This window comes from Tetrao urogallus (assembly GCF_951394365.1).
Source record: "Tetrao urogallus genome assembly, chromosome: 26".
Taxonomy (NCBI): Eukaryota; Metazoa; Chordata; class Aves; order Galliformes; family Phasianidae; genus Tetrao; species Tetrao urogallus.
Genome location: NC_136839.1, coordinates 3085106 through 3108995, shown reverse-complemented (window position 1 = coordinate 3108995; position 23890 = coordinate 3085106). Strand labels below are relative to the sequence as shown.

Below are 23890 nucleotides of genomic sequence, written 5' to 3'. Positions count from 1 at the left end.
GACCGTGGTCCTGGGGGGGTGCCGAAGGGAGGTGGAGGGAGGAAAAGGGGAGGAGGAAGAGGAGGAGGAGGGGAGGGGGAGTGGGAGGAGGTGGGGAGGGGTGCAGCCCATCGGCTGGCGAGCTGAGGGGTGGGCTGGCAGCCGGAGCGGCTCGCGAGGAGATTATAAAAGGCGGTGAGTGGGGAACGGCGGACGCACCTGAGCCTGAGGATTTGGAGCCCCGACGGCAGCGGAGCCGGCCATGCCTCGGGTCGCTGGGTGGGTCGCTGGGTGCGGAGGGAGCTAAGGATGGTGCCCGGTCCGCGTCCTGCACTCCTTCTCTTTCTCCTGCAGGTAAGGTGCTCGTCAGACCTTTATCCCAGAAGGACTCTTCTGCCTTCCTCCCCTCGCACTCTGACCCGCTCCGTGTCTCCGAGTTTTCCCTTTCTTTGAAGAAGAAGTCAAAGGGGAAAAGGCAACGCAACGACCACCGTGGGTTCCCCCAGCTCAGCGTGGGCTCTCGGCAGGAGCTCACAGCGGGGAGGTTGGCAGCTGGAGCTGGGGGTTCTTCACCAGGTCCCCCTCCGTCACTGGATGCTTCCAGTGTCACCAGTTTTCCTTTGGCTGTGGGAGGGGGTGACTGTGCTGGGGGTGTGATGGATGGGGACAGCACAAGAGGAGAGCTTTATTCTTCTTTTATTGATTTCCTAAAGAAACCTCTCCTTTCTCCCCAACCCCCCACCTGCAAAGCAGAAGACTTTCCTCCCTGAATTGCTTGCTTTGGAACTGAAGCCACTGTTAATTTTGCAGCTCTGCACAAAATGCAAATGCTTTGTCAGAAACAATATTCTTTCCTCCCTGTGGGCTCATCTGTTAAGCAAATGCTCCCAGCCCAAAGCATGAGTAGACCCCAGACCCCAGGAATGAGAAATGGGAAAGGTTTCCAGTGATATCCTGAGCGGGCACCTAAACACAGTGACCACAATTGTGGTTAAACCTCTGTGTCAAGTGGGTTAAAAAATGAATAAATGTGCTTTGCTCCCTGCAAAATGCTGTCTCAGTGGCCCAGTTGTGACTGCAGAGTTAAAAGGACAGCAAAAACAGAGTCAGCTCATCCTTTTAGCACCGTTGCAGTTCGTACCCACAGATTGGGTTCTCACAGTGTAAATTTGGCTTCTCCTTTGGGATGAAAAGTTCTCACCTGGGTGAGAGGAGCTGATCTGTGCCTGCTGAGCAGGGCGCCAAGCTGCTGCTGCGTTGCAAAGCCCCTTGCTCCTTTAAGTGAACGGCCCCAGTCCTGTTTTATAAGAGCTCTTTCTGCAGTTGTGTTGCCTGGTGCAGGTTTTGCTTGGCGCTGATATGAGAAATGAAAGTGGGATAAAGTGGGAGCTCTCTCCCCCCCCACCCCAGGTTCCCCCTGTCATCACAGGGACAGTGTTGGCAAAGCCTGCTTTGATAGGAGAAGGGTCTGAGATGGGGAAATATGGAGCAAAGGTGGGTCACAAAACCAGCCCAAAGGTTCTGGGATGAGGTTCCTGTGCTTTCCTAGAGCCCCCAGGCTCGAGGGCTTCTCTAGCTGCTCACATGTGTTCTCCAAGCATGGTAGCATTGTGAAGATGGGGCTGAGTTCTCCAAACCCTTCCAGACTTTGAAATCACAAAAAAGCAGCCTAAAGAAAAGAAGGCTGTGGGGAGACCTCATTATGGCCTTCCAGTATTTAAGGGGAATTTATAATCGTGAGGGAAATCAACCTTTTACACGGGTAGGTAGTGATAGGACAAGGGGGAATGGTTTTAAACTGAAGGAGGGAAGAGATTTAGATTAAATATCAGGGGAAACGGTGAGGTGCTGGAATGGGTTGCTCAGAGAGGTCGTGGATGTCACATCTTTGGAGGTATTCAAGGCCAGGGTGCGTGGGGCTCTGGGAAGTCTGGTGTAGTCCTAAATCTAGCTGCTGGCAACCCTGAGTGTGGCCAACAGGTTTGGAACCTCAGGTCCCTTCCAATCCAAATCATTCTATGGTTGATTGGTTTGTCCATCTCATGTCTACTCATGCTTTGGGCTGTGCAAGGGTGATGGACAGACAATGAGACAGGCAGCCAAAATTGCTTCAGAATACTCTCTGGCATCTTGCACATCATTTAAACAAACCAAACAAGTGGCTGAAAAAGAATGAGTTCATCTGCCGTGGTGTCAGGAACTGATGGCATTACTGGGGCTGATAGTAAAGGAAAGACAAGATGTGATGGTGGGTGGTGGTTTCCCCTCTTCCTTGACTTTCCTTAATAGCAATAAGCCCAAAGCCAGCTTCCCACCCTTTGCTACGTAGGATGTGCTTCTGATTCTGGGATCTCCTCTGTACCGTGCTTTCTTTAAATGCTGGAGTTGATGCAGTGTGTGTGAGCTCACCCCTGTGGTTTCACATCTTCAATGGAAAACTGAACAGGAATTTCACGGCTTGTTCCCAGAATAGCTGCTCTATTGCCATAGAATGAATGTATAGAAATGCAGGGAGCGTAGCCTGCAGAGAAGGCTCAACCCTGCCCTAAAATACAGCCCTGCTCACCAGATAACCTGCGCAGAGCTGGCTCAGAAGTTGATCCATTGCCTTGGTGTGGTTGAAGTTTCCCCAGCTGTGAATAGAGATAAGCATAGAAAGTTAGAGGTGAGTTAAATGGCAGGTGCTCAGCCCAGGCCATGGCCCCCAAAACATGAGGGAGGACTGCGGCACAGATGGGGGCAAGAAGTCTCCAAGCCCCCAAGTGAAAATATTTGAATTCTCAGAGTTCCCATATTTAAAGTTTGTAGGGGAGTTTCATACAAATGCTTCAGGAAAGCAGTTCTGTACATGTGCCCATCTCCTTTAGCAGCCTTTTCTCTGGCCCGTTCAGATGCCTTAGGAGCTGCTTTGATTCCCAGTGTCCCCTACACCAGCTTGTTTGTCTTTTTAGCTTCTACCATCCGTATGGTATCATTCATTTTTTCACCTGTCCCCCCAAAAATCCATGTCCCCTGTGATAGATAACCCAAACTGAAATTATTTACATGAAGCAAGAGATTAGAGTGTAATCCAGGAAACACTTTAATTTCCCATAAATCAGGCTCTACAGGCATTCACTTAACCCTGATTGATATTCTTTTGTTATGTTCTGCATCCAGCGTGCTCAGGGAGGCTCCAAATGTAATAAACACTCACATCGAAGCTTCTGTCTGCATGGGGGCAGGGGCTGGCTCTCTAGCATGGCTAAACTCATCAATTCACATGTTTTAATGCCAGGTGGAAGCATTAGCACAGTAACATCAGCCATAGGAAAACCCCTCCTGGGGTTCTTGCTTTAAGCATCGGTCTGTCTGTACATAGGGATTCCTTCAGGAGGGATTTTCTTCTTCCACACTCACTGAAGAACGAATGTGAGTTGTTGCTGCAGCCTGGCAGGGAGCCCGAGCAGCAACGGGGGTGTAAAGGGTTCCTACAGCAGGAACACCTGCAGGGAGGATGCTGCTGTGGTTGAGCCATGGTGAGCAACCATGGGCGCATCCTCATAAGAAAGGCAGCCTGCAGAGTGGCTTGAAACCAAATTTTGGAGGCACCTGACCGGGAGAAGAGACCATAAAAAGCCTCTCCAGAGGGGTGTCCCTCCAGCTCAGCTCCTGTCACCAGGTGGTACCCACAGGAGGATGTGACACCCTTCCACCCAGCTGCCCTCATCTTGAGGGTTTTCCTGCATTGACCAAACCAACCAAGCCACTCCTGCTCCTTTCTCCTTACAGAACCCCCTCCAGCCCTCCCAGGGGTCTCAGAGGCCATCACCACCCATCCATTAGTCCTACTGACCTCTCTGTGCAAAGCCGCTGGCTCGCATCCTGCTGATTGCTCTGCTCTCCAATTACAGCTCTGCCAGCCGTGGAAAACCCAAACCCTGACTTAGATTGCTAATTAGACTCCGAACCATCTCTCTCGTTGCTCTGAGCTGTCTGTCAGCCCTTCTGCCATGCAGATCCGATCTTGTTTAAAGCAAGATCTCGAGGGGGAATAAGCCTGTCCCTGGGTAGTATGGGACGGGGGGGGGGGGTGATGTTTGACTCAGATGTTAACGTATTAATTAATATCTGTGGATTGCTTTGGAGAGAGAAAGCACTGCAGGGGAACATTAATTCCTAATTGTTGTTAATTGAATTTTGCTGCTAGGTCGGAGGCAGGTCAGAGAGACAGATGCCCTGTGCATATGCCTGTGTGTGTGTGTGTGTGTGTCAGTCAGAGCTTGCTCCTCACACTCGTATCAGCACTGAGCATCCTCAGGCCGATGCTCCCCAAAAACCTGTGCAGCTCAGAGCTCAGCTGGTGGAATGTGATGTAAACAACCTACCCCATGCAAAGTGCAACCTACCAGTGCAGCAAAGCCTGAACAATCCTAGGCAAGTTGTCCCAAGTGCCTCAGTTTCCCTTGTGACCCAATTTGGATCTGTTGAGGGTGACGCACTGACCACAGAGGGTGTTTGCAATGCAAAGGGGGCAGAAATGATGGAGCAGTGTCACTTTTTGGTGTCTCAGCTGTGTCCTGCAAGATCCAGGCTTAACTAAGTATTCTCAGTGTCAGCTGTGATGCCTCCAGGTGTGTGAAACAGAGACATTAGTATAGGCTGGAGGGAGCAGTGCTGAAGCCGTGGTTGGCTGCAGGTGATGGAGAAGCTGCTCCAGCACAGAGCCATGCAACTCCTGGCAGAGCATCATGCTCATAGGAGCACGCCCTGGCAGAGCAGGACCTCCGTGCAGAGCAACTGCTTCTGCAAAAGCAGATTGCTTACCTTCCCCTGCGCAGCTGAATGCTCAGCTGAAGCGCTCTGTGATTTTTGGCAGCCTAAAAGAGATCACAAAGGTTTTTCTTTGCTGCAGAGCAGGATTGGCTGTACTCTGTGTCAAAGCAAAAGCGGGAGGGCTGAGGAAAGGGGACGTTGGGGTGTGTGTGGCTCTGGCTTGGCCAGGCTGGGACCTGTTGGGTGCCATGTGGCAGCTGACAGTGGGGATGCAAGGACAGAGCTCTGACCTATTCCTTCCACAAAGCCTGCAGAGGGGTTAAAGCAACCTGCAGGGGACAAAGCACACACGAGAACCTGACCAGCAGGGTACTAGGATGCTTTTGGCTTGTGCCAATGCACTTGGAGTCACCACCTTAACACTGCTAGCAGTGTGGCTGATGGGAGCAGGTAAAAAAAAAAAAAAAAAAAAAAAAAAAAAAGCTGTTTGTTTTGCTTTATTTGGAGGATTTTTTTTACTTTTTTTTTTTTTTTTGCCATTTTAGTCCATTTTCAAAGTCTGTCCAGAGCCAACTTCTGCGTTCCATCGCTCCATCCTCACCCCTCAAGCTGTAGCTCAGCCCATGCTGCAGCTCAGTGCCAAGACCTCTCCCTGTGTCTGGAAGGAGGATGGGCACTGCCAGGCTGAGCAGGCTGTGATCAGCACCATCACATCCAATTAACGCTTGCAGGCCTGTTCAGTTGAAATCATTTCAGTAGAAATCATCCCAACCCCTTTTGGGAAGAAACCTGGAGTCCCAGCTGCCCATGCAGTGAGCCACAGGTCTGGCAGGTACCAAGGCAGAGGGGATGGACCTCTGCAGCCCAATTACCCTGTCTCTGCATCTTGGGAGCTCTCATGTTTGGGGTCATGCTTCACTAGCACTGATCCCAGGGCCCAGCCTTACTCAGAGCATCACTGGATGTGGTGGGATCCTGCAGGACTGGAGCAATGGGAGCCCTTGCAGTGAATGCATTTGGGGCAGGGTTGTGCTGCTGGATCCCATGTGCCATCTGGAGCAGTCATAACAAGGGAGCTATTCTCAGCTCTGTTTGTACGTCTGCCTGACATCTCACTTGCTGTCAAAACCAGCTTCCCAAGGCAGTAAATAGTTGTTTGGAAAAGAGCAAGTGGGTGCCGAGCTTGTCTCCCCATCTGAATACATCCTGCTCATGCTTCAGTAGAGTGCAGGGGATTTCTGGGCATGCCAGCACTGAGGGACATAGGGAGCATGCATCTTCCCTACCCAGCTTGATTTTGAAGGTAAATGGCACACAGGAAGGGAGATGGGCACTGGAGAGTAGCCTGGCCATGGGGAAGGAGTCTCCTCAGCCTCGCCTGCTGCTGGTGGCCGTTCTCTGAGCGCGGGGACTGACCTCTGCCATCCCTCATTCATCCCATCCATTCATCGCATCCATTCATTGCTCCTGCCACGCAGGGCTGAAGAGGTCATTGCAATCTCTGCCAGAAGCCATCCTTCAGCAGCAGTTTATCCGAAATAGCTCCCCAGGCAGATGGAGTCAGTGGTTCTCACTTCTAGAGGAGCTGCAGAGCCACCCAGGAGCTGTTCTGGAGAAGCATGTGCCAGTGGGATTGTTTGTGGTCAGTGCTTCCCCACGCAGGGGTAATGGCAATGCTTGCAGACAAGCCCTTCTCCTTGAGAAGGCTTCCTCCCCACCCTGTGGATCAGATCCCCTTAAGGATGCATATTAGCATCTTCCTGCTGACAGCTTACAAGGCTGTGATTTTAATAAGGTATCACAAATCTGAACGTGGTGTCAGGCTCATCATGTTTCCTCTGCCTGCTCTTGGGATGCAAAGATGCTAAAAGTGGTGATTAAAATGCTAAACAGGAGAAACTGAAGCTCAGCAGGGGCTGTGCAGGGCTGCAGCATGGGTCACTGGGGAAATATTTGGGGAAGAAGAACAACGGGTGGGGAAAAAAAGCAGATAATGAGTCCCCAAGACTGGAAAAGCAGCCCTGTAAATGGGTGCATACAGATTTGGGGATGACACCCATCAAGACACAGACAAGCTCAGTTCAGACCCACCTGCTGCCACACCTAGGGAGGAACAGAGGTGTGAGGAAGCTGCGTGTTGCTTGTGAAAAGCTGTTCCATTTGCCTCTCCCCATGCAGGTGTTTCTCCTCTGGGATAGCCCTGTTGCAGCCTCCATCCAAGAGCAGTACTGTGAGAGCCTGCTGCCCACCACCAACCACACAGGTGAGTGTCCTGTGTCTTCAGCTCATGCTCAGGGCACGCGGAGGCAGAGGTGGCCAGATGAGGGTGAGCCCCTTTTTGGGGGTGGGAATGTGCTGAGGCTGCATTGCAGCCCTGTGGTGAACACTGCATCAGCATTTTGCAGAGTGTCAGTTGAGGCAGGTAGAAGATGCAGAGCTCAGGAGAGCTAAAAATAGGAAAAATAAATGTGCTTTGGGCTGGAGGAGAGGTGGGTAAAGAGACACCTGCTCTGTTCCTGCTGCCGTGCTGCCCCTTCCCTATTGCACCCAAGGACATCAGGAGCCAAAGTGGTCCTCAGTATTGACTGCCCTCTGCTAGCCAGGAACCATTGTCCCCTTTGTCTGCACCCCTTCACCATGCCCAAAGGTGACAACAAGAGGCTGTGGCTTTCTGCAGACACCAAGTCACCAAAGCAGCACAACTATGATGTGTCCAGGGCTCAGCTGCCCTCTGTCCCCAGTGCTCCCCGTGTTGTGCCACTGAACACTGCTGGGGACATGGAAGCAGCTCTTAGGGATGTGGCTGGGATTGCTCAGCCAAGCTGGGTGACACCAGCAGGGTCATGGGCACTTCTTTCATATCCAACAACCCCTGCAAGGGTTTGTACCCATCTAGGTCAGGCCCACAAAGCATTGTGTATTGTCCTACATTAAAGATGTGATTTAGATGTCACCACAGCAGTGACGGATCTGGGTTGGAGATGGGTCTGGGGGGAGGAATGGTGGCTGAGGGAGAGGAGAGGAGCTTCCAGGCAGTAGGAGGAAGGTCCTCCCTGATCCAGGATTCTTCAGAACTCATTTTTCAGTAACTGACAGAGGACTGAGCATGCATCAAACAATTGCCCAGCTTGACCTGGTCCCTGCTCAGCAGAGCATCTTTCCATCAGGATGATGGATGTCTCCCTGCCGCGCCACTCCCATTAGCAACAACATTAAAAGGTCCTTTTTAAACAATTCCAGCTGGGCACTGGCTGATTCAGTGCCTGGATGTTTAGCAGAGTCCAGTGCACCTTAGTAAGGAGCATCCCCAACCTGACACATGGGGGTAGAAAGCCAAGGGTAAAGCAAGGCTGGTGGTAGAAATGGAAATGTCTGCATGTCTCTGTCCTGGGGGATATGCAGAGGAGAAGCCTGGCCATCACTCATGGGCTTTGCTCCCTGAAGGTTTCATTACTCCGCGAGGTGTTTGTCCTTGGCCAAGTTAAGCAGTGATAAATGGCATTGGTTTTCTGTGTCTCTGGCTCTGACCCACACATTGTGAGGAGCTCCTCCAGACCTCCCTGTGATGGCACAGGAAGGTCTGGAGGAGCTCCTCAAGGAGTTGGCCCATGGCACAAAGCATGGAGCCTCCTTATGCTTAGCTCATGGCTCCTATCACCTCTGCTGTCACTTCCTGAGCCCGGGATAGAGAGAGCAGGGAGCGTTTCCAAGCAGCAGGCACTGCTTTTTGCAGGCACTGGACTTCCTTCCATTGGGATTTATCAGTGCAAAGCCATTCAGGAACAAGTGCACCTAGGCATCCGTCACTCTGGGATGGAGAGCACAACAGGCCAGGCTTTAAATCTGCAAAATCTCTGCCAACCTTGCCTGTCTTGCATGTGTAACTCTATTGATGTGGGATGGGGATGGTGCACGTGAGTGTTGCTCCCTGCTCAGGGAGGAGGCTTAGCTGAAACTAATTGTCCTATGCCTGTTGTTTGGCAAGTGGAGCTCAGCGTCAGCCCTCATCCTTGGGGTCTGTTTAAGCCCTGCCTGATTTAGGCAGCAGTTCTGAGGACGAGATGTTCACAAAACCGGCAACTTTGTTTTGAGGCTATTTGAAGCGGGGATGATGCTACTTGTTAGGATGATGCTAATGGGAATTGCAGCAAGGCTACAAGACTTAATTTGTTAATGTCTGCATAACTCTTGGGAAATGGCACGTACTGGCAACACGAGCCCAATGCTCCCCCAGCACACAGCACATTGGGCATCAGCTGGATGCACAAAGGAGCTCTGGTATGGCATCACTCCTCCAAAAATCATCCCAGCCCACGTTCTCACCCTTCTCACACTGACAGTCCCTTTGTTACTAAATTTCATACTTCTTAATGAGGATGCAAGGCTGGGTGGTTCCACTGCTGGTGCTCTGAGATGCGTGCACTGAGCTGGAAAGATCTCTGCTCAGAGCAGAGAGGTGCAGAGAAATGCAGGTGATGCTCACTGGGCAAAGTCCTTTGGTGTTCAGCTTCATTCAGGCTCCTGCATAGGCATGATGGTCCAACTTACTATTGTAGGCATCAGCAGTGCCTCTCAGTGAGTATCCGTGCACTCAGATTGGCTGCTCTATTGCAAAGGCTGTTTTTCTGTTTGCTCCTCCAAGTAGAAATCATATTAAGCTGGACTTGAGACCAAGAAGGTGCATTAGAAGCCAGGTCAGCTTGCACCTTCAAACACCTGGAAACCAAAAAATTAAGCTTAATTCAACTTAATCAAAGAGAAATAATGAAGATAACCTTGTTCGAGGTTGAAAGGTGCCTGTCCTGAGGGCTCCCAGCCTTCAGATTGCTGCAGAAAGCAATTTACCTTCCTGATTTCAGTTCCCTGGGGTCTGTACACAGCTGCTTCTCCCCTTGCCACAAAGCTTTTGCAGAGGGATGAGGTCATTTTGCCCGTGGGGACGAAGCGTCCCGCTGTCAAAAGAATGCTTCTCACTGCAGCCTTTGCACTGGGAAGGAAATGGGAACCTGAGTAGATGGGGAAGCCTCCTCCTAACTAACAGGTGAGGCTTTTCCAGAGCAGCCCAACAGAAAGCACTCGAGCAGAGCAAGTGCTTGAGGGGTTATTTTGCCTTTCATGCATTGAGGCTTGGATCAGCCCAAGGAGTTGGCACCCAATTGCTAATAGCTCTGGTGCTTCTGGCTGCACAATTCGCTTCTTCAAGCTGTTAAATTGTTATCACAGTAAATTGTTATCCTTAATCCCCTGTGCGTGCCCAGAAGAGAGTAAGAAGCACAGCTGATTCCTTCCAGGAAAGAAGTGATTCGGGCCACTGCACATTCACCTAAAGCAAAAGGAAGTGACACCAAAGCTAGGCAGAGCTGAATAAAAATGTGTGTTTGTTTGTTTTTAAAATACTTGAGCTTTCTTCAAGGGGAGAAGGGAGCATCGCTTTGCATTCAAATAAACAAATTGAACTGGGGCAGATATAGCAAAAGCCTGGGGCTGAGAAGCACGGAAGAGCTGTGGGCAATGTGAACGTTTTGCTGTGTGTGCTTTGCAGAACAGGTGTGGGGATAAGTTTTGCAGCGGGTGACACTGGGACCAGGAGCCTTCCTCCCTCTCCAGTTCCACACCAGTGGCACTGCGACAGCCGTCCCTGCCCTGTTGCAGCTCTTCTATTCACTTGCTGCCTCCCCAGGGGAAGAGACTGGAATTTAAATTCATAAAGGTCAAATTCACAACATCAGTGCCTCTTCTCCCTTCAGCCTGGTTGGCATCTCTCCTGCTGATGTAGAAATACTAATAAAAGGGCTAAAGAAGCAGCAGGGCGTCCTGGCAGGGACTCAGTACTGATGGAGAGCAGCGATACTGGTGCTGATAAATTTGTACTCACCTATATGGAAAAATCACAGTGTTTTAAGTGTATGCAGGTATTGATAAAGCCATTCTGCTTCATCACCTGGGAAATGGGAATGTCGATAGAAACTTGCTTTTATTCACATGTTTGTCATCGTGGAAGAGGGAAGACGGTGACAGTTTGAGGTTTTCTGGTAGGAAGCAGAGCGTTAGCACATCTCAGTGCTGTTAAACTGCACTTTGGACTGGATGCTGTAACATCCCTGCCAACTGCTCCGCTCTGTTTTCACCACATTACAGAGGAAACCTTTGCCAGTGAGGGGTTGTGCTTCCTTGCTCACCCAGCACAAAGACCAGGGATGCTATGGAATAAAGCTGACTGATACCCTTGGAAATAACACAACAACCACATCGTGTGTCGTATCAGAACAAGATACGGCCCAAACCAACCCACTCCATTATATAATCCATATGTATATGGAATCCCAACACACTAAGACAGTCTCCATAAGTTTATCTTGAAGCTGTCTCAGTGCTGATGTAGCATGGATGCATCCCATCAATAGCAAAAGCTTGGCGTGATGCCTCCTGTTTATCCTTCTCCAGAATAACAGCAAAGACCCAAGGGGATGGTCAATGAGCATGAATAGCAACAAGCTGAAAATTTATTACAAAGACACTTAATTGGCCCGCTTAATTATTTTTTTCATTGAGGATCGTGCAACTTGAATGCCTGGGAGGATTTATGGGGATTTTTTTTGAGGACTGGACACTTACAGAAGTAAATAGGAACATCCAACACCACCCGAATCAGTGCTGAAGGTAGGGAGTGAGCAAGGATCAGGTTATTTTGAGACAATTTCAGTGTCCCCAGCCTGGTTAAGTATTCATCCTCAACTCAAAGGGAAGGTGAATAACTCCACCACCCCAATTTCAGCCCTGTATTAAAGTACATTGCCCACCAGTGCTGTTTCACTCACTGCCTCCAGCGTTTGGCACCTACGCTTCATGGACATGTCAGAGCCTTTACATAAGAGCATTGTCACCAAGGCTCTTGGTTTGGGGACAGTGAGGTGTAGAATTGCTCTTCCTGTTTCACCAGTGCAGTGGAGCTGCCTGGGAGGGATGAGTGATGCTTCATGGTGCTGTGTACCCCTAGATACTGGCTGCAGTGAGTACATTCTGGTTAGATGTAGACACGGAGCCCAGGTTGATAAATACAAGTGCTGCAGAAGGAACGTCCCTTAGGAGCTCAGGGCTTCAGACTGCATGAGAAACAGCCACTGAGGCCATCAGGGATGAACAGAGATAGTTGTTGTTGAGTAACATTTTCAGATTGGTAGAGATATGAGCTAACGCATCTCAGCTGTTACTCAGCCTCCTGAGATACCTTGGATAAATAACTGCATCACTCAACATAAGGACAAGTGTGTGATTCAGCTTCCCATCGTCTCTCCTGCCCCTTTGGCGTTGCATGAACTGAAAAAGGTTTCATCTGCAGTGCAGCTGTAGCATTGCTGGGGATTCAGCATCCAGCTGAGGCACTGCATGGCTGCAAAGCTTTACTGGGGTGTGAGATGGGGATGTGTTCCCCAACACGACTCTATCAGCACAATCTTTGCTTGAACAAAGCAATGATTTGATGGTACAAAGTACAAACCTGGTCCAAACCTCCTGGCGCTGGCTTGCAGCACTACAGCCACACGTCTGGTGGTGCTGGCACAGGGTTGATGTGCTTTGCCCTCTTTACATTTGTTCCAAATCTTTTGATAGATTAGCTGCCAGGCTTCATACGTCTGCATGGCTTTATCTTGGAGCTGTCTCAAGCTTCTGTGAGCAGCGCAGGCAGTGATAATGCCATGTTCTATAGAAGCAGCAAGGATATTGCTATAGTTATCCTGATGCAGTTATTGTGAAGTAGTCGTGTCAGTGTAAGTCCCTGGAAAAGTACTTCTTTCTTCAGAAATGCTTTACATTGCTTCAAAGCAGAAAAACCCGTAAGGAAATAGGATGAGAAGGGATTTGAGTGGCTCCCCCGGTGCCACATTCTCTGTCTGAAGGCAGGACCAGCTCTCTCCTACCCTAGATGCTGTATTTCTATACAGAGTAAGGGAGCAAAATTGAGGGAGTAGGATGCAAATATTTATTGACCTTTCTTGCTGCAAAGACCAAAGCCAACAATGCTGAGGAAGCTGGAGCAGGCGGCTGCAGAACCTGGGAGAATAATCCCCTGCAAATAGAATGGGCTGCAAAGCAGATCTGAATGCCTTTAGCACTGATGCATATCATTTCCATGCTAAACAGTGCTCTAAATGCTGGGAGACGTGCCACTGGGGAACATCTGGAGCAGACAGTGTGATGGGCAAAGGGGACAGCATAGCCCCCATGGCACCTTCTTACTGCTTTACTTAACCCTTCCCCAGACTGAGAGTTTTTCTTCCCTACATGCTGGAGAGAAGAGCATTTCTGAGATTCAGAAAGTGGGAGAGATATTCTAGCCTCCCACTTAAAGTGGAGTGCCAAGCAACACTGAATCAAGCGCTTTGGAGAAAAGTGGACACGTTACATCCAAACTTGAGCAGAACTGTGACCAAACAATGCCACTTTTGTCTGACCACATGATTTCCATGAGTGTGTCACAGGTTTTGTTACTGATGGTTCTGCAGTGGTTTTGCTTTACTGAGTGGAATACGTTGCTGCCAGCCTCTGGCTCTGCTGACTTGTACTTGCTGAGCCTTGTTTGGCCCTCTGAGAACAGCACAGCCCCTGGGATGCAGGAAGGGAAACTGAGGGACAAGAGACCAAGAGAAAATAGCACTTGTGCTCAACCCTGCTGGTCCCAGAGTGAGTTTTTGCCATCAGCACTGTGCAACTTCCATTTGCCCATGCTGGGTTATTCCAAATTAATCTTTCATGCTCCAGGTATTCATGTGACTTCTCACCTGGGTGGATTCCCAGGTGGCTAACAGGGAGAGCACTCACAATTCAACATTGTCCTCAGTGGAAGCAATTACCAGTTCTCTTTTCTCTATCTGGATGTGCATTATCATAAATTTTTACATAGGGATTTCATTGCCTGTGACCCTCTATTTCTCTACCAAGTCTGGGTCAAAACACCTGAGGAGCACAACAGTTCCTAATGGATGCAGATGAGACAGACATGCTCACTCTACATGTGTGATTAAACATATTTTTTTTTTCCTAAGAAAAGCTACATTAAAACAGTTAACATAAAGTAAAGGTTGCTACAGCAACCGTACACATGAAGAAAGCTAAAAGCAAAGGTCAGTGTTAAAATTAATTTCTCACTACCAGCTATGGAAGGCAGAAGGCAGCACTCACCACGCTCGGATGCTTTGCAGCTCTCACACTTGGAGCTTTCTTTGTCTAGAAAAGAGGAATGAAGACAACCCCCCTTTCCTTCACACTGAAATTGTGCATTGAGAATGTCCCAAGAAGCCACAGAGCCAATTCTTCAGATAAGCAATGGAAGAAAATATTCCCCCTTTAAAGAAATACTTTTATCACAATCATCATGCAATGCTTTGCTGTTTTGTTCAGTTGCTTTTCAGCCAGCTCTATCCATACTTGGGAAAGGCTTCTGAACAACAGCCTGCGCTGTGTCAAGTCCTGGTCGAGAGGAAAATGTGTTCTTACACCCAGTGAGCTTCTAATTGGAGGAGGTTGCCTTAGGGAATGGCGATGTCTGGCTCTGCACTGGCAGCACAAACAGCTCTGATTCCCAGGAGTGGTTGGGACTGACCTCTGCCCTGCCGAGGTCTGCTGCCCATCACCCCTCTGCTGTCTGCTGGGGGTGGCATTGTGTTGATATTGCAGTCACTGCACTTCCTACCTCGCTTTGAGATGGAGCTAGGACATATTTAGCTACAGTACGTGTTCTAAATATACACAAATTATACATAAAAGAGCCTGCAATCTGGCCTACCTAATGTCTACATTAGTACACTTGCATAGCTGAGAAAAGCACACAAGTCCTGCTTGAAATCAGGAGTTTTCTTCCTGGAAAAGGCTGGAACAGACCAACAGGGTGGCTGGGAAGGAGATGTTGGAGCCAGGAGGTCTCTGAGGAGCATCCTGCCAGCACTGGGAATGGGAAAATATGGCTGTTGTGAGACCAGATGCCAAAGTGATGTCTGAGGAAATGACTCTCCCTCCTTCACCCTCTTCAAAATATGGGATAAGAGATACTTCCCTTTTTGGAGGACCAGAGCAGGGGACCCCAGGCTCAGGTGGAAAGCTGGGTCAGGAAACCAGGCTTGTGCTGTAACAGGCTTAATCTGAGTGTGCAGGGCAACGATCATGAGTAGGATGGATCAACCAGCTCTTTGGAGAACTTCAGTGCAGAAAGGGTTTAGTGTCTGCCACGAAGCTTTCCTAGGAGCAGAACACTTAGCAACCCAACAGCTCCACCGGGACCACAAACCCTCTAGATCCTGAGACCTCCACTAAACCTCTACCCTTCTCCCCACCAGGGCCTCAGTGCAACGCCTCCGTGGACCTGATTGGCACGTGCTGGCCCCGCAGTGCAGTGGGACAACTGGTGGCTCGGCCCTGCCCCGAGTATTTCTACGGCGTGCGGTACAACACCACAAGTAAGCTGAGCAGCAGCAGTGGGGACGGGGTGGATAGCAGAATGGGGCACAACTGACAGAACATCTATGGGTACAGAGCTTGTTTGGGTGTTCTGTGGGACATGTCATCTAAAAATGAAATAATCCATCATCTCACATTTTGGAGAAGACGGTTGTATAAGCAGGTGCTCCTTGACAAGCAATTGGAAAGGAGAAGGGAGCCAGTGTCCCCATCTGGGTGACAGGAGATGCCACCATCTGGAGGACAGGGATTGAAGAAGGAGCTGTCCTGCTGCTGGAGGTGGCACTCCGGTCTATAGCCCTCAACTGAGCGGGGACACAGGGACTTCACTGTTATCTCCTTCCAACACAGGTGGCTGAGATGTCACTGCCAACAATGTGCTGGGAACAGGGGGTGAAGTGAGGGCACTTGGAATACCACCAGAGCAATATGTAGCACACAGATGAGTTTATGACCACCTGAGCACTACTTTTGGTGAAAGAAACATCTCATACCATGCAGAAACCATCAGTTTTTCTGCACCACACCTTTTTATTGCTGTGGAAGATTGCATGCATGCGGATCCTGCTTCACAGTGCCTCCTTGCAGGAGTCTGTTTGCATTAATTCCCACTCATGCCTGCCCAAGAGCTATCCCATCCCTGTCTCATCCTGTTGCCCTGATGAGGCCCTTGGTCTCTCCTGTTAATATTAGAAGCCCAGCATTGCCTTATGCTGATGCTAATCAGAGGCTGCTCCAGGCCTGGCACAGTCGTGCCTTCCTGATTAGCCTTGCCCCTCACCGTCTCTGTTGAGAGGCAAAGAATGCTCCTGATGCAACCAACCCCACACTGGATTTGCAGGTGATTGCTGGAGCAGGTGGAGGAGTTGGACTCATGCTGCTTGGTTGGGCATGAGGGGCAGCGCTGGTGCAGACCCAAAGCATTTTTGAGCAGGTCTTAATCATTCCTAAGTAGTTTTAAGCTGTTTGCCTCTGATTTCCAGATTGCTAAAATGAGGAGAAAGGAGCTCTTTCTAAAGAAGTTCAACCCAGGTCTGGAAGCACAAGGATGGGCTTCTGAACTTTCCCATATCACATTTTGGCTCATTAGTGCTCTGGGAGGCTTGGGGCAGCATCTCAAGGGACGGATCATCTTGAAAGCACTTCCCTAAGCCTTGATGCTTTCTGGAAAAGACTCCTACCCTTTCTTTTCTCACTGTAAAGCTTTGTAGAGCAGGAGTGGCACCCCAGGAATCTGATCCTGTGTTATCTATCAACTGAAGAAATATCTGAGGCAACTTCAAAGAGAAAGATGCCACTTGATATCAGAGACCCCTTCCTTACTGACAATCATCAGGTCACATCTGGCACATCCATGGGCTTGAGCCCACCTCCAGGCACTGTTAACCCCTCGATGTGCACCTCTCTTTCAGACAATGGCTACAGGGAGTGCCTCGCTAACGGGAGCTGGGCAGCACGGGTCAACTACTCCCAGTGCCAGGAGATCCTCAGCGAGGAGGTAAAACATTGGTAGCGCTTTGGGTTCCAGGCAGAAAGTGAGGAATGGATGAAGGAATTTTGAAGGGCAGCAGCATCCAGGCTCAGGAAAGGCCGAAGAGAGCTCTGGGGCTGGGCACGCACCAGCATCCATGTCTATATAAGGGTGTAGGTAGTGTATGTGACTCTGTACTTGATGTACATTTTCATTCCTTTGCAAAAGTAAAACTATTTCTGATTCCTTCCACGTTAAAAGGCCAAGAGGGTTTGTAATGTGAGGTCTCCTGGTCCCAGGCTGCATGGTACAGGTCAGCACATTCTCCACATTTATTACCCTCTTCTGCTTCTGCAGCTCCTTACGAGGAGAACAGTACAACACAAACTTCATAACTCCCTGCTGGCAGTGAAATGAAGGAGATATTTAGGAGGCTGAGAGGAATGGATACCAAAAATTATAAGCCTCTGTGTAGGTCAAGCCACCCCTCAGAGCAAAGGAGAAGAGATACAGGCTGCTCACTTGCAGTTGATAACCACCTCTGGTATTTAAGATGCTGATATCTCTTGCCAGGAATAGTTTTCTCACTCAGTTAATTGCTAATTCACAGGTTGGATGAGTGCCTAACAGCAGGAGAAATCAATTAATTTAATTATCACTCATGCCTTCCTGTGATCCCCTGTTCTCTTTGCCCAAATTCATTCCAGCCTCTCAGCTGCCCCCAGGGCTAAAGGGAATGAACAAAGACATCAAGCATCATACTGCCAGTGAGCTGGGCTGAGTTGCAGCAGGGTTTCCCCCAGATGATGGGTCAGGGATGCCCCAGTGCTGAGCAGGGCTGATGTAGGAGCAAGATGTGAAGTGCCCAAGCCCATTGCCTGGACAGCTTTGTATATTTCCTCCCTAAATTAGCCCCATCTGCACTTTCCAGCAGCTTCTCCACCAGGAGAGCTCCAATGGGTTTATGCAAACGGGCCCCCAATATGCAGACCAGCTCTGGGTGGTGGAGGAGGAGGGTTTGGGCTTCTACCGACCCCTTTCTGTCTTCTTCTCCACAGAAGAAGAGCAAGCTGCACTACCACATCGCTGTCATCATCAACTACCTGGGGCACTGTGTCTCACTGGGGGCCCTCCTCGTGGCCTTCGTGCTCTTCATGCGCCTGCGGTGAGAGACTCGACCTGCTGCTGGGGGGATGAGCCTACAGAGGTCCCTTTGGGTGGGCACAGACCTGGAGACCTGGTGTTTTGCTATGTCCCTTCCATAACCCGTTGTTCTCCAGCTGCTCTCCAGTCTCAGAGTTATTTTCTTCCCGTTGCTTTAAAAAGCAATGGCTTACAGAGGCAGAGGGTCCTACTTGGTGCCCTCCATCTCCTGGCTGTGTCATTCAGGGCACAGCCCCAGCATCTCACCATTTGGGTTCCTTTGAAAACAATCAGCTCCACGAAGAGCCTTGTCCTCCCTTGCAGCCCACCTGGGGTCTGTCCCCTGACAACTCTTGTACTCTGATGATCCTTAGACCCCCCCCATTCTGCAGGAGCATCCGGTGCCTGAGGAACATCATCCACTGGAACCTGATCACAGCCTTCATCCTACGCAATGCCACGTGGTTTGTGGTGCAGCTCACGATGAACCCAGAGGTGCACGAGAGCAACGTGGTAGGTGGGAAGCTCAAGGATCTTAGAGATGAGGCCACAAAAGCTGCTTGAGAGGTCAATAGTGCTGCTTGGTGGCTGGAGAGCAATCACAGCTTATGGGAAACCTGGGCTCAGTTGCTCTGCTGGGGTCTGTGTCGTGTTATGGCTCAGTTTCCTCATTGTAGCATAGAACTAACGTTGATTTTTACTGTGGCATCAACAAGAAGCAGCCACGGAGATCTGTTTGTTGTCTCCTCGAAGTAGTTCTGCTCTTCACTGTGTCTCCTAAACTCTCGGCAGGTCTGGTGCCGTTTGGTCACAGCTGCCTACAATTACTTCCACGTCACCAACTTCTTCTGGATGTTTGGCGAGGGCTGCTACCTGCACACAGCCATCGTCCTCACCTATTCCACTGACAAGCTCCGCAAGTGGATGTTCATCTGTATTGGCTGGTGTAAGTACCAGGGCCTCCCCTACATGCAGTGAGTGATACTCACCCCTATCCTCTGCTCTGGTTTCACCTAATGGCACTTAAGGATGTGCTTTAGTGGGCATGGTGGGAATGGGCTGATGATTGGACTCAATGATCTTGGAGGTTTTTTCCAACCTTAATGATTCTATGATTCTAAACAGCTCCTTTCAGGAGCACGAGAACAGTAGTTGCATGTCCATATCAGCTTGCCCTGTGCAAGAAGACCATCATTGTTTGGTTGCAGTATTGCACTCCTGAGACCTGTCTGTGTGTTCATCTGCAGGTATCCCCTTTCCCATCATTGTAGCCTGGGCCATCGGGAAGCTGTACTACGACAATGAGAAGTGAGCCTCACTGCTCTCCTTCCCCCTCCTTCTCTATTCCAATTCCCTGGTCGTGCCAGGATCCAGCACACAGCAGGCATGGATGTGCTTGCAGGGGATCACATGAGGTGGGGGACATGGAAATGGTGCAAGGAAAAATGATATCCTTCCATTCTTTCTTTTATCCCTCACTGCAGCACAAGCCCTGCCTGCTGCTGCATTTTTCCTTTCAAACTGCAAATGAGATTTTTAAGAAAGGAAAAAGCTAGATTAAGCCACAGCTCTTACGAAGTGTTTGCTAAGTGGATCTGGGATTTAATCTACCGGTAGAGATATAAACTACCACCACCTGAGCCATTTTCACAGAGACTTGCTAATGGAAGACTTAACAGGAACCTGATGAGTTCATCATGGGGATGGTGGAACTGAAAAGAGCCTGCTCCGATGAATGCAGCTCGCCTTGTTTTGCAGCACTAGTTCTGCCTCGTGACTTGAGCATCCTTATTGCACACAGGAGAAGGAATGATTAACCAAAATTCAACCAGGTGCTCTCAGGACACTGATACTACCATTAGCTCTCATGGGGTTTGCTGGGGACAGAGCCATCTTAGACCTACCTGTGTATGGTTGTCCTTCCTTTCCCCACAGTAACCAGCTCCCACACTCCAGGATAAACCTCCCTATGATAGTCTGGTGTGTGGGAGAGGCTGTTCCATAGCAGCCACTCTCAGCTACAGCAGCTTAAGTCTTAGTGCCTTCATGCTATGACAGTGACCTAGGGACATTGTGTAAGGGCAGTAGTCAACTAGGTCACTTGTGCTGCAGGCTTGTCCCTGTCACCTCCTGTCCCTGACACCACATGTTCCCAACACTGCCTGCCTTTGCCTTGCAGGTGCTGGTTTGGGAAGCGAGCAGGAGTTTATACTGACTACATCTATCAAGGTCCCATGATCCTGGTGCTTCTGGTAAGGGCAGAGTGACCTTGCTTGCTATATATCAGGTCCTTCCCATCTGTATGTGGACCTAAGTCTTGCCAGCCATGCTGTCCCATGGCAGCAGTGCCCTGCAAGCCTGGCTCCCCCCACTCGCATCCAGCTGTGAAGAGAAACATCACACATGGATCCTGACAACTTGAGATGGGCTAGAAAGGGACTCTGGTAGGGGTGCTTCCATTAGCAGAATCCCACAAGCTCTGATCAGTCTCCCCATCACTGCTGAGGCATTGTTTGTGTGCAAGCATGTGCTCTGCCAAACATCAGGAGTTGCCTCAGCCTCGTTCATTGCTCTCTAGCAGTTTGTTCCTGGCCACTGGCTGAGCAGCAAACGTTTGATCCTGAGGTCGAACAATTTACTGGGACTTCACTTTCTCAGGAAGGGGCAAATAGGAGCAGATCTGGCAGGTCACAAGCAGCAGTGCCAGTATCAGATCAGCATTTGCAGGACAAAAGCTGTGCACAAGGTCCCAGCAGCTTCTCCTCCTTCCATGCCCAGTGCTGGGAGAACCCAAGGGAGCATTAATCACTGGCACCAACAGCCTTCCCTGCACCTCACTGGATAATTGAGCTGCTTTCATTTCCCAGCCCATCAGGAAGCCTGGCCACTTCTAATCTGTATCAATTGTGCTCAGCCCCAGCACCACCCCCAAATTTCATTAGCGGTTGACAGCCAGGAGAGCAGCTCCTTGCCACAATGGCAACCAATCTCCCCACATCCCTTTGTTTGCTTTACAATCCTCCTCTCCATCCAGTTTTTGCTCACACCCCTTCTTCACTCGTCTTCTCATGCACCCTTCAGCACTCGGTCCTGCAAATAAGCTCCTATATCTTATTGCTGAAGTATATACATAGATGCCCTCTCCCAGGCGAGGAAGAGAGCGTGAATCCTCATGAGAAACAGAGTCCACACATACTGCATCCACTGCTTCTCAGTTCTGAGGTTCACCCCAGGCTTGGTTTGGGTTCATGAGGTGTTCCCATTTCCCTCAGCACATTTCCTCTGCTGTGGGAATAGAGGAGAACACAAGAGAGCAGACACTTACCAGCTGCCCTCTGCTTTCTAGATCAACTTCATCTTTCTGTTCAACATCGTTCGGATTCTCATGACCAAGCTCCGAGCATCAACCACGTCAGAGACAATCCAGTACAGGTAACAGCAGGAGTGTAAAGCAGAACTAGGAGCCGCCTTAGAATGATGGCATCTCCAATTTGAGGTTACTATATTCCAGTTTGCCAGCTGAAGCCCCACATCCTCAGCTATTGTCAGCTCACCCATGCCATCTGCCAGCTTGTACTGGTGGCTGGGGCTCACCTGCAGGTCCCAACGTAGCCCAGACCCACCAGAGATGGTTTTTCTGGCATTAAGCTACTGGTGGAATTTGTCAGCTTGGCATTGTGCTTATTCCCTAATCAAAACAAATGAGATAGTGAGCCCCTATCCTTCCCATGCTCTCTTGCATCAGCACAATCACTTTTCACAAACCACACTTGTAATCTCATCAAGAAAAGATATCAAATTAATTAGCTGAGGTAAGTTTTTCATAAACCCATCTCGATGGGTGTAAATTATCTTACCCTCCTTAATTCCTTTTTAACGAAGACCTCGCTCAGCCAAGCAGCTCAGCTCAGCAGCTCAAGGTCAGGTCTCTGCAATCCACCACCCATTCTGTATGAGAAGTCAAACAAAGTGCTCAAACCAGCCCAATTATTTGGGGATTGCTTTAGGAAACAGACCAGCTCTGCTCATGTTGGTGCTGAGAGTGGGATGGGAATATTCCCCATGCTTAGCACTGCGCGGTGGCAGCTCATCTCCATGGTGTCTCCTCAGAAAAGCAGTCAAGGCCACACTGGTGCTGCTGCCCTTGCTGGGAATCACCTACATGCTGTTCTTCGTCAATCCAGGGGAGGATGAAATCTCCAGGATCGTCTTCATCTACTTCAACTCTTTCCTGGAGTCCTTCCAGGTATGGCTCTCAGCTCCAGCTGCCATCCCAGGTCCCAAGGGATGTGGAGGAACACATGGTGTGGCTGATGTCTCATTTCACTCCTCCTCCATCCCAAAAATTGAGCCTTGGGGTTGCTTCAAAGATGCTCAACCTTGGGGTAACTCCACTGTGACTCTGCATTTGTCTCCTTCCAGGGCTTCTTTGTCTCTGTCTTCTACTGCTTCCTGAACAGTGAGGTGAGCACTGGGGCTGAGGCTGCTTGGGGGGGTCTCTGCCCATCCTTGATAGGGGCTGCAAGATGAGTTACCCTCAGCTGCAGGCACATCCACAACCTCACATTGTACTCACACAGGGAACAGGATATTCCTTGACTCCATGCTTTGTCCTGCTGGGGAGATCTGACAGAAAATGGCAATCGCTTCTCACAGGGAATAGACAATGTAGTTCCTGCTCCTTCTGGTTTCGTTTGCTGTGGTTCTGTGGGTTTGTTTTGTTTGTTTTTGGTGAGAATTGCCCATGAGCACCCCATGCAAATCAAACAGCTGACAGCTTCCAGGGCTTTGCTGTTTGGAATACTGTCTCCAGCCTTTACTAATTCTTCCTCCCAGGCTTTGCATTTGTTGTGGCTTGTTTGGGCGCTGTGCTGGATTTAACAGAGATGCTCAGCCTCCAAAAATGTGAGAAACTGAGAATTTTTGCTGCCTATCTCACATGCAGCAAGCAAGGCAAAGCTTTGGGGAGGAATTTCAGCTGAAGCAGAACATTTCATAGGAAATATCAGTTAATCACTATTTCTTCCTATTTGGGGAAGGAAAATACACCACTGCAAATGGATGCTTTGGGCATGCATGTATGGGATTTGGTGCAGCAGGAGAACCCAGGATCCCTTTTCCACATGCATGTTAAAAGAGGCACCTCTCAGAGTCCAACTTAAAACTCAGCAGCAAGCAAAGGAGATGAGACCAGGAGCCGATCCTTTCCCTCTCCTCCTCTTAAATGTTCTCACACCTTCACTGGCTGTGATGCACAAAAGCAACCAGCAAAGCCCCAGGGAACAGCAGCATAAGTATTTTAAAGCTCCAGAGAAGACACAGACCCCTCTCTGGGTTATTTTTCAAACTGCTTTTCAGCAACGAAAGGCAGCTGGCAGCATCCTGACATAACAGGCTCAGATGTGCTAAGTAACTCACTGATGCTGCTATTTTTGATGGAAAAGGAAAAGGGTCTGGACGAGAACTCGCTGGTGAGCATCTTGTGTTATGCAGCGTGTGGTCCTGCTATGGCTTCCATCCCAGCTGGGAGCCAGACAAGCCACAGAAGTCCCCAGCGGTCATTCTCCTGCCTCTCAGCCCCTCACACCTTCCACGGGGATATCTTTGTGCCTTTGAACAGCTTTCAGAGCCCCGTTTGGTGCCAGACCCTCAATAGCAGGACCAGGAAAAAGAAAGGAATCAGGAGATCTCCGTTTCTCCTTTAGGAAAAATCACACAACCCCCCCTTGCCTTTTGCAAGCAGAGCTCAGATAATCCTTCTGCAGCGCGCATAGCTCAGCGTTGGCCAGCTAGATGGATATTAATTGTCCCCTCCTCTGTGTCACCCCCAGGTGCGCTCGGCTGTGCGGAAGCGGTGGCACCGATGGCAGGACAAGCACTCCATCCGTGCTCGGGTGGCTCGGGCCATGTCCATCCCCACCTCCCCGACCCGGGTCAGCTTCCACAGCATCAAGCAGTCCTCAGCAGTGTGAAGCAGGAGGAGGCAGCTGCCCGACGGGACCCTGCTGTGTGGGTACAGGAGCGGGGTGTGCTGCTTGCAGAGGATGCACGAACTTGCAGTGGGTAACAGGAAACTCTGCAGAAGCTCCT

The 23890-nt window shown here is 49.9% G+C and overlaps 1 protein-coding gene across 2 annotated transcripts; it reads left to right on the top strand.

Moving 5' to 3' along the window:
• Positions 1–288: 288 nt before the first annotated feature.
• Positions 289–23772, top strand: CRHR1 (corticotropin releasing hormone receptor 1; the record flags this gene model as incomplete). Of its 2 annotated transcripts, none has more annotated exons than XM_079547311.1 (13): positions 289–333; positions 6913–6997; positions 15066–15185; positions 16599–16684; positions 17716–17822; positions 18193–18313; positions 18593–18746; positions 19048–19108; positions 19980–20052; positions 21147–21232; positions 21911–22046; positions 22223–22264; positions 23632–23772. In XM_079547311.1, the coding sequence occupies 13 exons, from the start codon at positions 289–291 to the stop codon at positions 23770–23772; spliced, it is 1257 nt and encodes a 418-aa protein (XP_079403437.1). The 2 variants fall into 2 exon arrangements, with proteins under 2 accessions (XP_079403437.1, XP_079403436.1); XM_079547310.1 differs by having other exon boundaries at positions 16599–16695; positions 17673–17822.
• Between the last annotated feature and the right edge of the window lie 118 nt (positions 23773–23890).